Below are 15032 nucleotides of genomic sequence, written 5' to 3'. Positions count from 1 at the left end.
TTAAACTTTGTTTAAAGTGTCATCAATCTAATGAAAACCTGTCTTATACGGCTGAACATTGTAACACTAAAAATCAAAGTGTGGTTTGTGAATTTAAAGAGGACATTAGAACATCTTAAACTGATGGAATAACTTCTGTGATAACATTTAAGAAGTTTTAGAAGCGCCATTTTTTCTTAATTCTAATGTTTAATGTGTCACTTAAAGGCTGATTTATACTTCTGCGTCGCCCCTACGCAGCAGGGGCTGACGCGGACATGAGCCCCACATACTTCTGCGTCGATGTGTCCGTGTCGCGCAGCAATTCTCCTCCGAAACGCTTGAGGGCAGTGTGGTCTCTCTGATAGCCGGTCGCCTGCTTCCGGTCCTGCTACGATCTCTGTTTACTTTTCCACATCGATTCAGAGCGTGTTATGTTAATCTACAGCTGATACATGTTGCTGTTTATCATACAGACATGATTACATGAAGAATAGAGAGGAGGAGATGAAATACATGGCCGATGTGCGGGATCCCGGAAGTGCTGTGAATGCGGGAAAGACAAAGCCGTCGAGCGGACCAATCACAGAGCTTGCGGTCCGCGTCGGCTCTACGCGTAGTTACATTTTGGAGGAGGTGCACGTCAGCTACGTGCGTAGGCCTCTGCGTAGGTACGGGAGCTATGCGGACCTACGGCGTAGGCTACGCCGTCGATTCGACGCAGAAGTATAAATCAGCCTTAACAGAGGAGGGGGTCTCTGAGTGGCAAGAATTGAATTATCTACACTCTTCGATTGAATCAACTCTTCAGCATTTTTTACATTCAACATTTATCGTTAATTGAGTGATGGTGCAGCAGAGTTTTCATTTGTGATTATGGATTTTAAAATTGTCAGGACCAACATCAGGCTCAGCCATTCATCCGTTTGTGAGTGTCGCTGGTGATGGTCGGGTCAGGAGAGGAACTAACCGGTCAATTAAGGACAAGTTGCACAACAGTGACCTTATTATAGACTTTTGTTGTATAGATCAAAAATAATGATTAGAATGACTCTGAAGCTTATAGGTTGCTCTTTCACCTTTCCTCATACCCAACAACAATTTTGGGTCGATTAATTCTGTCAAGCACGTATACGGAGGAGTGGCTGATGGAGGTGAGATATGCATTTTCATTGGCTCTGCCTCTGATGACACTAAAGTGTGAATAACGCTGCGTTAAGATGAAGTGAAGCAGATTAAAGTCTGGAGGCCTTGTTGGAATTTAATGGTTGGGTAACTGAGATCACATATTTCACCGTGTTGAGCAGCAGTGTTGAAGTTTCAGATTCATGCACACGAAGATTAACGGCCAAATTCCACCAGATCCATGTCCAATCCGTCACAGCACCAGAGCTGATAGGTTTCTATTCTAGTCAATGGGTTAACCCCCACTGGATCCGCTCCGTTGCGTTCCAGTTGCGTCTCTGATCCGGCAGGTCGGAACACAACGGATCAGATACGCAAGACTTCTATTTTTGCCGGAGCATGACGCATCAATCTCAACAGAGCAGAGCCAGGCCTGGAGTCAACAGGTCAGAGGTTTTCAGAGGACCATAAAGACAACATGGATGGGGAGAGGAGGAGGAGAAGTGACTCCAGCTGTCCCACGATCCTGCAGTGGATCAGAGACGGATCTGACACGGATCTGGTGGAAGTCCCATGTAATCCTTTGCTTAGATAAGTTGTATCCACCTGCACTGTTTTGGTAGAGGTGTGATTGAGCAGTGCAGAGGAGTCAAAGGATTGAATTGAAATACGTTTCTGATGTTTTGGAGATTAAGTTGGATTTTCATGGACAGCAGCAGCAGATCAGATATTTAAAGCAAAATATCTGCAAGTGAATAAGTTAAGCCTGAGTGGGTTTACATTTTAAAGAGCTGCAAGTATGTTTGTTTTACCTCTTTGTTTCAGCCCGTGTTCCTCATCTGTCTTTCATTCCCTCTGTTGTTCATTTCATCCATTGTGTTGTGTTACATCAAAAAGCATGCATTGATCATATTTGCACTGTTGTTTTTTTTTCTCCCATCTCCTTCCATTCCATCTGTCCTGGTGTTTCCATCCTGTCTCCTGTCATCTCATATGTGAACCTTCATTCCCTCGTTTCATGTCTTATGAACGCCGTCTTTGTTTGGTTGTTGTTGATTTGGCTGCACTTGAATTATATATATCCCCCTTCTGTGTGTGCTGTATAAATGGTGGTATAACAGTCTAAATGTTGTCCCTAGCATAGGCGTCCCACTTGGAGAATCCCCCACCCCGTCCCCTTCCTCGCCCCTTAAACCCCAGATACAGATGCATGAGGAGAAGCAGACTAGAAGGGACGTTGAGGAAGGGGATCTGCCTGCCTCCCCACCTTGTATTGAGATCCATGCAGCAGGCGTGAGGAGGAGCAGTGAGCCTCTCCGCTATAGCCTCCCCCAGCCTCATGCAGATCCCCCAAAGGAAATTCAGCTGATGGTCACCTCTGAGCAAAGGTCTTCACCCTAACTTCTGTTTTTCTCCTGATTCTTAAAATGCTCCTGATTCAGAATTTCTCAAATCAGCAAACTGTAAAGATGAAGTATTGTGTTACAGAATCTGGGATTATTCCTTCACATTACATGCTCTGCAAAAACAAGAACTCCACTGATTGTATTAATCTGTGAAACTGAAAATAAGTTCAATGAAAGCTTTTGTGGCTCTGGAGAGAGCTGTGAGCTGCAATTCGGTTGTTGCAGCAACACAGACAAAGTAGCAAGAGTGGAATAAGGATAATAGAGCACTAATAGAGAACAAATAAATAAAGGAAAAATGGAAATGAAAATAGCTAAATGAAAAAAGAATAGAATTTAAAGGCATATACAAATGTTACATATGGTGTAATTGCAGGCAGGAAGCAAATGTTATGATGTTATAATGGTTATAACAGATTGTATGCAATCTAAATAAAATAAATAAATATATATGGGTATCAGATAGTAACATGATCAGTTGTAATAAATAGTAATACTTAATATTATTATTCTTATAAAAAAATGATATAATGTAATATAATATAATAATATGATTATAATATAATATAGTATTATCATATTATATAATAGTATTATATAAATTATTAATATAATGTTCTATAATATAATATGCATTATAATATATTTGGAGAGTAGAGTGAGGAAGAAATGAGCTCACCAGATCAACAGCCTATTGCTATCTTCGTTTCTCCTCAGCTGATTGAGGCTTCCTTAGCCTCTGCCAGCATTACACCCTTGCAGATCAAAACTAGTGCAAGGCTCAAATGCATTTTGGGTAATACAGGAGTCTGGCTTTGACAGTGAACATTGTCTGGATCTTCTGCAATCATCATATTATTAAAAAAAACATCCATTACACTTTGGGAAATCTAGTTATGCGGTGTCATGTTCAAATATTGAGATATGTATGACTGAGTTTCCTGCCTCAGAGAGGAGGTGATTGATACTTTATTTGAGCGATGCAAAACATCCTGTAAGTGCTCCTGAAAGCCTCAGCATAGCCATGTCTGTCTAAAAACAATGTCTCAGTTCAGGATAATTCTTCCACTTGTGATCATCCAGTTTTGTCAGGACTGTTTATTTGGAAGTAATAAGTTCTAGTTTTGAAAGCTGATATTTTCCATCCATCCATGCAGTCCTTTTGGGAACGTTGAGCAACATTACAGTGAGTCAGCAGGCCCTGTTCTCAAACTGTTGTTATACTGATTCCTTACCCTGAAGGCCGTTCAGGTGTCACAGCATTACTCTCAGTAAAGGGTAACGAGATGAGGATGAGCTATCACGACACAGCACTGATGTATATGTCACAGTGCTTAAATCCTCTGTTCTGTGTGACTCCAGTGTTGCTCTCTTGGATAATGTCAGTCCAAGTCTTTGTCGTTATTTCACAATCCAGCCCTATCTGGTGTTTCTGTCCTGGTCCAGCAGACATCTCACTCACATAGCTGTTGGAGACTTGATACAGTCACACCCCCAGTTTCCAGCTCTTTCTGGCACAGATATTATTGCCTTGATTGGATTGTCAGCGTTTCAAGGGAGTGAAAAGAATGCTCAGCAGACGTCTGACTTGTTTATATCTTCTTTCCAAGGAAAAGGGGATTTCTGGGATGATTGTAAAAGGGTCTGAAAGAGGCAGTTTGTAACAGCTTGCATTTTTTCTGGAAGAATACCCAGGCTGGAGTTTATGCATTTCAGTGTTGCCAGAAGTTGATACTTGGAAATTAGCTGAATAACAGCACTGTAGAGGTTTTTGAAAATGCATTTAAAGTTCAGTCAGTCATCAATTGGTTGTTTTTGTATGTTAGGCTGGAAGTAGGGGAGTGCTGACAACTCGCCACATGGTGTTGTGTTTCAGTTTTGGGCTGTTTCTGAGCTTCAGCAGGTATTCCAAATGAAATATTAAATATCAAAGGCTGAGTATAGTTCATAAATGATTCATCTTCATTACAAATGCATCCCATATTCTGTATTTTGAACCGATAAAACCGAATCCTAGAGGATAAAAATATGCGCATGGGATTGGTGTTAGCTAGCTTCCAGTGATATCCTAACAAACCCGCACACATCTTTGAATATAAAGCCATTCATAGAGCAGGTACACACAAAAATGTGCTGCGTGTCCACATGCAAACACTCACAGGGAACATGAACATTCGACCCACCCTCAGGATGTGAGGAAATGAGGCTTTCTTCCTTCCCTGACCCTGAGCAGACTGGTCTTTTCACAGCCTTCCCCTCCCTGCCATGCAATCTGGAATTCTGCGGTCCAATAATAAGACTCCCAGAAAGCAGCCGTTCATCTTCTGGTGACAAACGACAAAAAGCTTGGTGCTGCAGTTTGTTTGTTTTTCTCTGTACAGTCTGGCCGGGAGGGGATTTGAGACCTTGCTGTGCTATTTTCTGAGATTTATGTCTTTTTAAAAAAACTGGCTCCTTCAGAGGAATGCTGTCTGATGATGTAGAGTGATAACCAGGCAGCACTGTTAGCGTTTTAGTTTGCTTTGCTCTCTGCAGCACTCCACCTCGCTCCTGCTCAGAGGAACTCTTTCAACAATCCCCGACTCCGTCCGCAAACCCCGCAGCAACGAGCCCTGTCCCCACGTCAGGGAAACCTCCACCTGTGAAGGAAGACGACAACGACGCTGCCCTGTCAGGTGCAGATGTTGAAATGCAAACGCTGACCTCTTCCAAAAACACCACCACCTGCAGCCTGTCCCACTTCCTTCCTGTGCCTGCTACCATGGCAACTGCTTCAACAGCAACAACAGATGCAGGCAGACGGAAGGGGAGGGCGCTGAGCGAAAGTGAGGACCCGCATGGATCTTGGGTGGACAGCGATCCTCCAGCAACGTGAGCCACGTCCAGCAATTACACTACATTTTGTGTCTGCAACGTTGAGCTTCAGCAACATTAATCAACTTTAACAATCAACGCTCCATTGATGCTTTGAGTGCTCAATCTCAGCATGTCACCTCAAGCTCAGAGTCCTAAATGAATGAATTAACTACTTCACAGTTGCATGATCTTTTTCATGAGAGCACATTGATTGAAATTTGTTTAAACGATGGTTGTTAAAACACAAAAATGCATGGAAACTGCAAAATTTCAATTTTTTCGAACTCCTTTTTTCTGTTTAGAAATTTGGAGATGAGAAAATGTTGGATAGCGTTGTCTTTTATTATCCTTGCATGACTCAAGTTGACAACATTTGATCTATTCAGGAAAACTCAATTAGAGAAATAAGGGAACTGAATTGAATTTGGTCTAATGTGATGCTATAAAATTCCCCAATTCCTGATTCCTGCATGAACATCTTCAAGTTTGTAAATTAGAGATCAAATCATAAGTGCTCTCATCAATCAAAAAAACTGACATTTGCTGAAATGAAATGCAAACTGTACCACAGGCTGTCATCTTAAAGAATCCATACCACCAAAACTACAACATGCCATGAGGCAAATATCCATCAAAGGCATCAGTTCCTCTGCTTCTAATCCAGCGAGGCCTTTCTCAATTTAGTCTCCTTATTCACATGTGGCTAGAACCACAGGCCACACTTTCTCTCACAACTCATCCAACTTCACAGAGAAGAGGAGGCTCCTTTAAAGACTGAGACTGTGTGAAGACCTATGTGGTTTAGGCCAAACCTTCAACTGGTGGTCACAGACAAACACAGAGACACATCCTTCATGTTGCTCTTGTGCAGTCTAATAAAAGATGCATGAGCTTTCTTTATTATTGAAGTGCCAGCTGTCTTCTAGGATCATTGCCATATTGCATCTGTTAGATGCTAGAAATATTTCTGTTTTGCAGTGATGCAATGTACTTGTAGTCTGACCTGTCCTGCTCTGGCTGTGTTCTGGATAAGACTGCCCCCTGGTGCTTGGTTTGAGGATTATCATCAAACCAAGAAACTGACAAACGCATCTGTGCACAGACAAAACCTGTAGACATGCATGTTTGAAGTTCATCAGCTGCCTTTAACTGATACATATTCTGTCATGATTAACTCATTGTCTGTAACCACAACACACTATGTTGTCCAATAAGTTAACACTTACATGTGTTTTAGTCGTCACATGAATGACATTAAGTGTTCTCATTTGTGATTGTGCTCTCCTCATACTCTCTGCCTTCAATAGATTCAGCAGCACACACAGTGTGTCAGATGACCCACAGTAAGTTGTCTCTTTCCCATTCAGAGGCTCTGCTATCTGCCTCAGCGCTGCTCTGCACTGCAAAGCTCACACAGGCCGTTTAATCATTCATCTGGCTTCAGAGTTTTTTTAACCTAAGAGAAATCCACCTCTGGGTGAAGTCATACAAAGACTTTCCTCAAGGCCACTTGAGTACTACTGAACAACCTGAGTTTTTGTTTGATTAAATATCACTGCAACATTTATTCTATTGACCATTTTGTTATGATGAAAGATATTAAAGAATGTAGAGTTTCCTCAAATCTAAACTCTTGCAGGAGCTGAAAATCCTCTGAAATGCTGCAGCATGTGATGCTGAAATTGTCTCCTGAATGTCTTCAATTAGTGCTTTATTTATTTTTCTCTGTCAGCCCTCACAGCATGAAGAGTTCTGGGAGATGAAGTCATGTTTAAAACTTGTCTGAGTCGTGAATTAATAACCCAAAAAGTAATCCTTCAGATCATTTCCAGATATTTTTTGAAGAGTAGGGATTATGTCTCTGGATTCAGCAGATGTTTCCTGATTTAAATGATACATAGAATGACTCTGCAGAAGGGATATGTATGACAGTTTGCTGTGATAGTGTCAAGCAGAGTCTTTTTCCCTTGCATATTAAATATAATGTGTTTCAAAAATCTGATGGATTATTCTTTTTGTTGGCAAGAAGCCACTCCTCAGATTTATTGAAAGTACCCGCAGTAATGTCTGTGGACTAAACTGTTCTTCTCTGACATCAGTGCTTGTGCGAGCTGCATGTTTCATGTAACAACTGTTTTAATCACCATTCCACCGTCACATCCTTCTCCTTTACGAAATGTAAGAATATCATGAGTAAGCGTCATTATCTGCTGAAAGCTTAAGCAGAAACTGAAGCTTTTTAAAGCAGGGGAGAGGATGAAGAAGCAGGATATACTTCAAAGTAGCAGATTGGGCCAGAGCTCATATGACACACTTAAACTGTTACCTTCTTATTGGCTTAAACTGAAGAAAATAGCTCATCATCAGCCTTTGTGCTGCTATATCTCCTGCTATCTTTCCTTCAATCTGCAACAACCAACACAGCAGCATGCTCCTAACAATAATATTCCCTGTACTCTCTTGTATGCTGTCTAAAAATGTATGCTTTAACTTAAGAGACTAAACAAGACCAGTGCATTTGTTTCCTGACTGTTTGTAGAATGTGTTTGTTGCTTCTTATAATACCTGCATCAAAGCTGGACAACTTCTACAGTTGTTCTTGCACCTGAAGCAGGTATTTTCAAAGGTCCCATTTAATGGAGCCTGAAGTTAAATGCACCAGTCATACATGTTTGTTTCCTGTTTGAACAAATGTTGAAACGTGACAGGACATAATATTAAGAAGATAAAGCCATGGGTGAATCCCTTGAAAGAAGAAATGCTGAATGACTTGGTCTTGGGAGGAGATTGGTTAGCTCCTTTTAAAACAGGGTTGTTTATTTTTTGGTCGTGTTCTCCACAATGCACATATTTACATTCATGGAGTCTTTGAAGGAAACATGTTTTGTTGGGTTGTGTACTGAGCCATTGGTTACAGTTTATTCTTCTCCTTTTAGAATAAACTTTTTAAGTATTAGGTTGTATTTTTCTTGGATACTATGATAGAAAACAAAGATTCTGGGTGGGGACACATGTTTTTATTGTTTTTTTCACATGAACTTTCAAACCACTGCAGAGTTTTGGAAGTCTTGTAAAAGTTAAGTGTCCGTGTTTCCTTATTTCACATGACTATGAAATAATGGCCAACATGTGTACAAACATATATACTTACTGACAGTGCATTGCACTGAGGGGAATGTTTGGAGTCACTTTCAGCATTTTGAAAATAACTTGATATCGTCCTCTGCTTGAATGAATATTTATCTGTTTGTAACTTCTTGTTCTCTCTTCTTATTCTCTCTTTCCCTCCCTCCTCTCATCTAGGAGTGTGAGTATGATCGACATGCGTGGGGAGGAAGATTCATTAATGCAGCCCCACAGTCAGGTGCGTCATGAACTGATGCACAACCAGTACAACAAGATGAAAGAAGAGGAGGATCACTGGCAGGATGTGAGTGTCACAGAGTTTATCACACTGCTCCCTTTTCTTTTAGTCTTTGTTTTTGTAGGAGTGAGGTTGTGTTTAATTTATGTGTACTGGATTAAGATCCTTAAAGAACAGCTTTCTCTCATCTGAACACTTTATGTTTTCTGTCTTTATAAGAGATTGAAGTGCCGCAAACCTTGATCACTTTTTCGCTCTGCCCCAGTTAAACGACCTAAATCAGTTTTCTAGGGCCACAGCGGTGCTTCAGGTCTCACAGTGCTGCTATGTCCCTGTTATACTTGGAACTGAAGCGCTTCTGATATGTTTGTGTGTCAGGACCTGGCCCGGTGGAAAAATCGGAGGAGGAGTATTTCCCAGGACCTCATCAAGAAGGAGGAGGAGAGGAAAATGATGGAGAACTTGATGTCAGGAGACCCCTGTATCGCAGTGAGGAGGAGAAGCATCAAGACCTACAGAGAGATAGTGGAGGACAAGTAGGTGGAATGCATGAACAGAGGTGGTTGAAAAATGGGAAACTGGGTCCTTGTCAGAGAAAAGAATTGAATGCTCATTGCAGTTCCTGTTAGTTGGAGCAAAGACGAATATGACTCCCCCCAAAATGTATGTGGGTTTTTTACTCTGGAGAAAGTTTAGTGAGAGAGAGCAGCTGTGGTTGGTTAATCATGAAGTAAAAGTAATAGAAATGCATGTCTTGTTATTGTGAGTATGCTATAATTTTCTTCTTTGATCATTTCTGCTAATGCTTCTTAAGAGCAGTCTTTGAAGAAGATTTTACAGAAGGTTCCAAACCTGCACATTGTTTGAGTTGTTGGGTTGTGACTTAATTTGGGAGAAGAAGCTAATACAGATGTGATACCTTCCCTCTTCCACAGAGAGCGACGTGAGGAGGATCTTCGCAATGCCTACAGACGAGCCAGAACCCCTGATGAGGCGTCATCCATCCTCCAACGTTACGCCCAGCGTTTCTCCATCAGTGAATCGGTGCTGGAGCGCCTACAGCTGCCAAAGCTGCTGGACCGCAGCATATCTGCTGATCCCTCCTATCCCTGCTCGCCCTTCCCTCTCTCCCTGTCCCCCTCCCCGATGACCCCAGACCCCTTCGACATGGACCCCAACGGGCCCATGAAATATCTGCGCCAGCAGTCAGCTCCGGCTCCCAAGTTCACGTCCACACTGGAGGCGCGAATCGAGGAGTTTCCCAAAGACTCCTCACACCAGCGGCCTCAGATCCGTTCTCGCTCGTCCGAGCCACCATCCAATAGAGGCCTGTCGCCAAAACCGGTGCCTTTGCTGACGCCCAAGCCTTACTTCCAGTCTCGACCCACAGCGGCTGATTGGCCTAACAAGGTGAGACTGACTCTGAACATCTGAGCGATTGTTATTCTCACAAGAGATCTTATTTTAATGAAAAGGAATGAATAATTGTAGATCCTCCATCTGCTGTGTAGGTGTGTACTAATGAGACTAAAATCTCCCCTCTGACTTCACACAGTGTATATTCTCTTTAGATCAGGAAGGTCTGTTCTTTAACACATACAATGATTGGAATGTAGTTGGTGTACCCTCCACAGTTCTGCAGAGGGCATGGTTTGAGGTCTTGACCACTTTACATGGTGTAACTTCCCACTGCTGGCTGCCCTCCTCTCATGCTGGTGGGTAAATTCCCTCCGGGCTCTCTTGGCAGACACATTAGCATGCCACAGATCCGCCATGGTAATGAGCCGCTTGGTTTCTAGGATAACACAAGACTTCCCCTCCCAGAACAAGCATGAAATGTTTCAATTAAGCTCAAAGTAGTCTCGAGATCATCCATTTTCTTTTATTCTGGTAAAAAAATTGCCAAATGTGAATATTCAAAATGAGATCTCATGTTTTGGTGTGGGGGCGAGGGAGGGGCTGGTTATTACCAGACCTAATGGAGCAAAGCGCTTTTCTGGAATGTCTTGTCAGGAGTCTGAGCAGATCCCAGCGTTCAATGGAGCCCTCTGTTCCCTATTGACTTAAGAAGTTGACAAGTAGGGTCCTCTCAATGTGAAGTGGGCTCCCAGTGGACAAAGGCGGCCCACACAGACCGCTCTGAAAGGGATGAGAAGGTGGAGGCTGCGGGGGCGCAGACTGAGAGCCTGCATTCACCCAACTCCAGCACAGTGTCTTAAGTTACCGCTTACCAGGAGCTCCTCACACATACATTAGGGCCTCTTTGTCAGAGTGCCAGCATGGTGTTGTGAGCAGGATGAATAGCTAATAACGAACAGAGATGAGAGGCTGATAATGACCACCAAATGAGGGCACTGGGTTTATTCTGATTCTTATGGTTCATCAACTAGAAAGTTACTTTAGAAAAACTGTGAGCTACAGCAGAATGAAGGCAGTATTCCCCCCATGTTTCATACCTTTACACCACAGTATTCTTCCATCCATGGTTCTCAGTCATCTCATGATAACAAAGCTTTTGTACAGTGAGCATTTAAACCTTTCCCTCTCGTTCAGGGCGATGGTTTGCTTCGAGTCAACGGCGACATAGGAAGTGCTCCAACCTCGCCTGAAAGTCAAGGAAGGGAATCTCCACCTCAGTTCCAGGCTTCCCCTTCCCAAACCACCAACAGCACGGTGGACGCTCCCTCGTCAGCAGCCGTAACAACGCACAGTCCACCTGCCTCAACTGTAGGAGAAAGCTCGGTGTCAACAAAGACAAAGGAGGCACCGAGAGGAACAGAGACTGTCTCTAAGGACAACCGAGAAGAAAAAGTCATCGAGCATTCATCACCCAGCCGGCCCACCTCGCTCCCATCGGTCAGGATCACAGTCTTTAAAACGTTTACAAGCTTAGATTGAACAAACTATCAAACAGTCCAATTCATCAAAGGTTATTGGTGCGCTAGAGAAGTCCTTATGCTGCTTTTTTTAAGCCTGAGAGTTTAAGAACATGTGCTATCGCCACCCTGTCAGGGTCTTGGTTGAGGTTAGTTTACAAACAGAACACAGTCTGCTTGAGTTCATTCACTACATTTAAAATCAAGATTAAACCAGAGAGAACATTTTTGGTGCGAGTGTTGCTTTTGCTTTGCCTGATTTAATTATCCATGCAAGTTAAATCAGTTTTTTGGGGTCACAGAGTTCAGATCTCACTTAATGCTTTTACTGTCTTTTGGGCTTTAAGCAAGGTTATCTAAGTATTTGAAGTTGTCTCTTAGAGGCTGGTATACATTGTTTTATAGATATGCCTCATGCATTACATATGCTTGTTGGTCTTTGTCTTTTAACTTGGGGACCACCTGTGAACTTTACAGGAGCTGCAGAAGCCAGAAGAGAGCTTTGTGAAGTCCGGAAAGCAGTCTGTAACTGCCCCAGAAAAGTCCAACACTGCAGCTCAGCAAAGGATGACTGCAGGTCTGACCAGCATGCTGCTACACTGACATCTTGTGGTTGCTCATAGACTTGTGCCTTTCTAGATGATGGAGTGTTGTGCTGAACTGCAATAAGTGATAACACTGTATCTGTGTCTTTTCAGAAGCCAAAAGAGATCAAATAAAATCTGAACCATCAGGTCAGAAAACCCAAAACCCTGTCCAGCTAGGAGCAAACAAACAACAAACTCAGCAAGTCTCTTTACAGGTGAGTCTGCCCACCACACTTACATCAACTTCAGGAACAAAACAAAGAATCTTTCATCTGAAATTTGAATCTCATTATAGACAAACGTTCCCGGCTCCCAAGAGTCGTCACATAGGAAGGAGGATTTACCGAGCTTGGCTGCACCGGGATCGTTTGGATATCACCCACCAAAGGAGACAACAGCAGGTCAGTGAACTCCTCATATCCAAAAAGCAGACCAGCAGCTTCTTTTCCATACATCTTTAGAAGTGCTTCCTCCTCTCCTGCTTTTTCTCCTCTTGCTTTTCAGCCTTGACCTTATTCTGTTTTATCCTGTACGATTACTGGTGACTTTTTTTTTTGCAACCTACAAAAAATACTGCTTACCTTTTTTTATATATATATATCTTTAAATAAAAGAAGTTGTCCCTTCTGCTCTAGTAGACATTTTTCTTTTCCTAAAGCAGGAAGATAAACGAGCTAATGGGACTCACAAACCAATTAAAACATGTAGAAGAGGTGAACTCTTGCCTTTCCAGATAGCAGAGGATAGAGTAGAAGCACTACTTTGAAGTTATTTTTGATTCTGCTTTATTCTACTTTGGTCCCTAAGAAGGGATCGTGTTGAAGTTCAATTTCTTTTGCTAACTATAAATGATTCTCACTTGAAATGACAGATTTTTTTAGGATGTAATTAATTTAGCTTACAGGAGCAGACCTGTAAAAAGCTTCCCCGGTTCTCTTGATGTCCCTACAAACCCCCTGGTTTTGACATCTGTCTATCCCTTATCATTTCTCTCCCTCCTTTCCTTCCTTCCTTCCCTTATTCCCTCCCTTCCTTCCACCCGCATACTTTTTTTATTTCACTGTAGAGTTTGAAAACACTGTCAGGTCTCCTCTGGCAACCAGCAACCCTAAGTTACGCTGGGAGTTCTTCGCTCCACCAGGTAAACCCCTTTCTTTCATCGGTGGAGATCATGTTCCATCCCCCGGGTGCTGAATGCACAGGGTTTTCCTGCCGTTTCTTCAGGGGCTTGACAAACAGGCACATAGTCTCATTCTGTCCTTTTTACTCATCTCCTCTATGATTAATAATCCGCTCTCTGTGTTTCAGTGTGTTTTAAGTTTCTTAGTCATTCTTTGTACAATGAAAATGTTTCTGTAGGTCTGACTCATCACTTTGTTTCCATTGTTTGTTGATTTTGATCATAGAGTTGCAAAGGTATGACATTTTCATGGTATCAGAACTGTTTCAAATACTGAAATGGTTTGTATCATCATAAAGTGTTTTGATTAAGAAATGCTGGATATGATTTCACCAATAGTTATGTTCTGATAAGACGTCATAAAAGAAAACTTACATTGTATATTTGTTATTTGTGGTATACCAGGAAACAGCATACTATTGCAACCCTAGCTGAGACAGAGTGTGCTCTGGAGTGGTATGGGTTTGCTGCACAGTCTCAGTTTATCTCCACTGAAGGAGGTAACCTGTGTCAACTGTACTTTGATTTAAGATGGCCTATAAAACATTTCAACTTGATAAATATCTGTTTCAAGATTATCTTAGTGGACTATATATTACCTGTTTTTCACCAGGACCTAGTATATCATATAAGGTCTATTTCAAAATCTGGGTCACTCCAACCTGGAGTGATTTGCTTAACATGAACAAAAATAATCTCCCCAAAAAACCGACAAATTCCTATTGGACGACACAGGGACCCACTGTTCATGAGTGACTGATCAGATCAAAGATTCTAAATAAGATCCAATCTTGGCATGGAGTGATTCAAAAAGTATAGACAAGGAAAATCATATAAAATTTGGTAATCTAATCTAGGTTTTTATCCAGATTAAACCTCTTAATATTTGTTGTTCTAACCTCTGAGTAAGACTAAGATAACTTTGATTCAGAAGGACTCCTGATCCTTTCAGAGTGCTGGATTCAGACTGGATTACATGAACAAAATGGATCAAAACTTAGAAAGTGGACAACATTTTGATTATTTAGACTTATTTAAAAATGTATTTTGCACTTAAATGTTGCAGCACAGAAGATAAAGTAATGAGAATAATTACTTATTCACATCTATCTCAAGCATAAATATTACATTTAACACTGCTGTGAGAAACTTTCAGTTTGTGTGGATTTTGGCGCCCCCCTGTGGCAAAAAGTGTGTTGTCCTATTTAGATCCCTGGTACTCTATTTGGTGATCCTGAAAGATCTGTGTCACAATCCAGTCCATCCAATCCAGCTTTACCTTGAAACAAACAAACATAAAATGTATTATGTGATCCTGAAAAAGTAAACAATTGATTTTATAATCTGGATTAAAACTCTTGAACAGCCCGGATGCAGGGCTCATCATGGACTGTCCTTCTGTCTTTGTTCCTCGTTATCTGCATCTTTACTTCTTAGGTTGTCAAAACAACGTTTGGCTCATCCTAAATGCTTCCCCTTCAAGACACGTTGTTTTAATCATGAACTAGATTTAATTTTAAACTGCATTTTAACTTTAACCTTTTCTATCACTCTCTCGACAGAAGGGACAGAGAAGGATTACAGAGGAAACGTGAGTAAAAGCATCATCTGATTGCTTTAAATCTGTGAACTCTAAGAAAACTCTTTTGGTGATTCTCA

At 41.7% G+C, this 15032-nt stretch overlaps 1 protein-coding gene across 4 annotated transcripts in view; it reads left to right on the top strand.

Moving 5' to 3' along the window:
- The window catches only part of LOC117817362 (LIM and calponin homology domains-containing protein 1-like), a 128701-nt gene that overhangs the window by 93843 nt on the left and 19826 nt on the right, over window positions 1-15032 (top strand). For 2 of the 4 annotated variants that reach the window (XM_034690036.1, XM_034690038.1), the window contains exons 10-17: window positions 8670-8796; window positions 9109-9266; window positions 9666-10140; window positions 11284-11586; window positions 12084-12183; window positions 12305-12408; window positions 12489-12594; window positions 14936-14964. In XM_034690036.1, coding sequence (XP_034545927.1) covers window positions 8670-8796; window positions 9109-9266; window positions 9666-10140; window positions 11284-11586; window positions 12084-12183; window positions 12305-12408; window positions 12489-12594; window positions 14936-14964 — 1402 coding nt within the window. Of the gene's footprint in view, window positions 1-2243; window positions 2493-5045; window positions 5382-6673; window positions 6710-8669; window positions 8797-9108; window positions 9267-9665; window positions 10141-11283; window positions 11587-12083; window positions 12184-12304; window positions 12409-12488; window positions 12595-13259; window positions 13335-14935; window positions 14965-15032 lie in introns of all 4 variants that reach the window. The other 2 variants (XM_034690034.1, XM_034690037.1) reach the window with 2 other exon arrangements.

This window comes from Notolabrus celidotus, chromosome 8 (genome assembly GCF_009762535.1).
Source record: "Notolabrus celidotus isolate fNotCel1 chromosome 8, fNotCel1.pri, whole genome shotgun sequence".
Lineage (NCBI taxonomy): Eukaryota > Metazoa > Chordata > Actinopteri > Labriformes > Labridae > Notolabrus > Notolabrus celidotus.
This window is presented reverse-complemented; position numbering and strand designations above follow the sequence as displayed.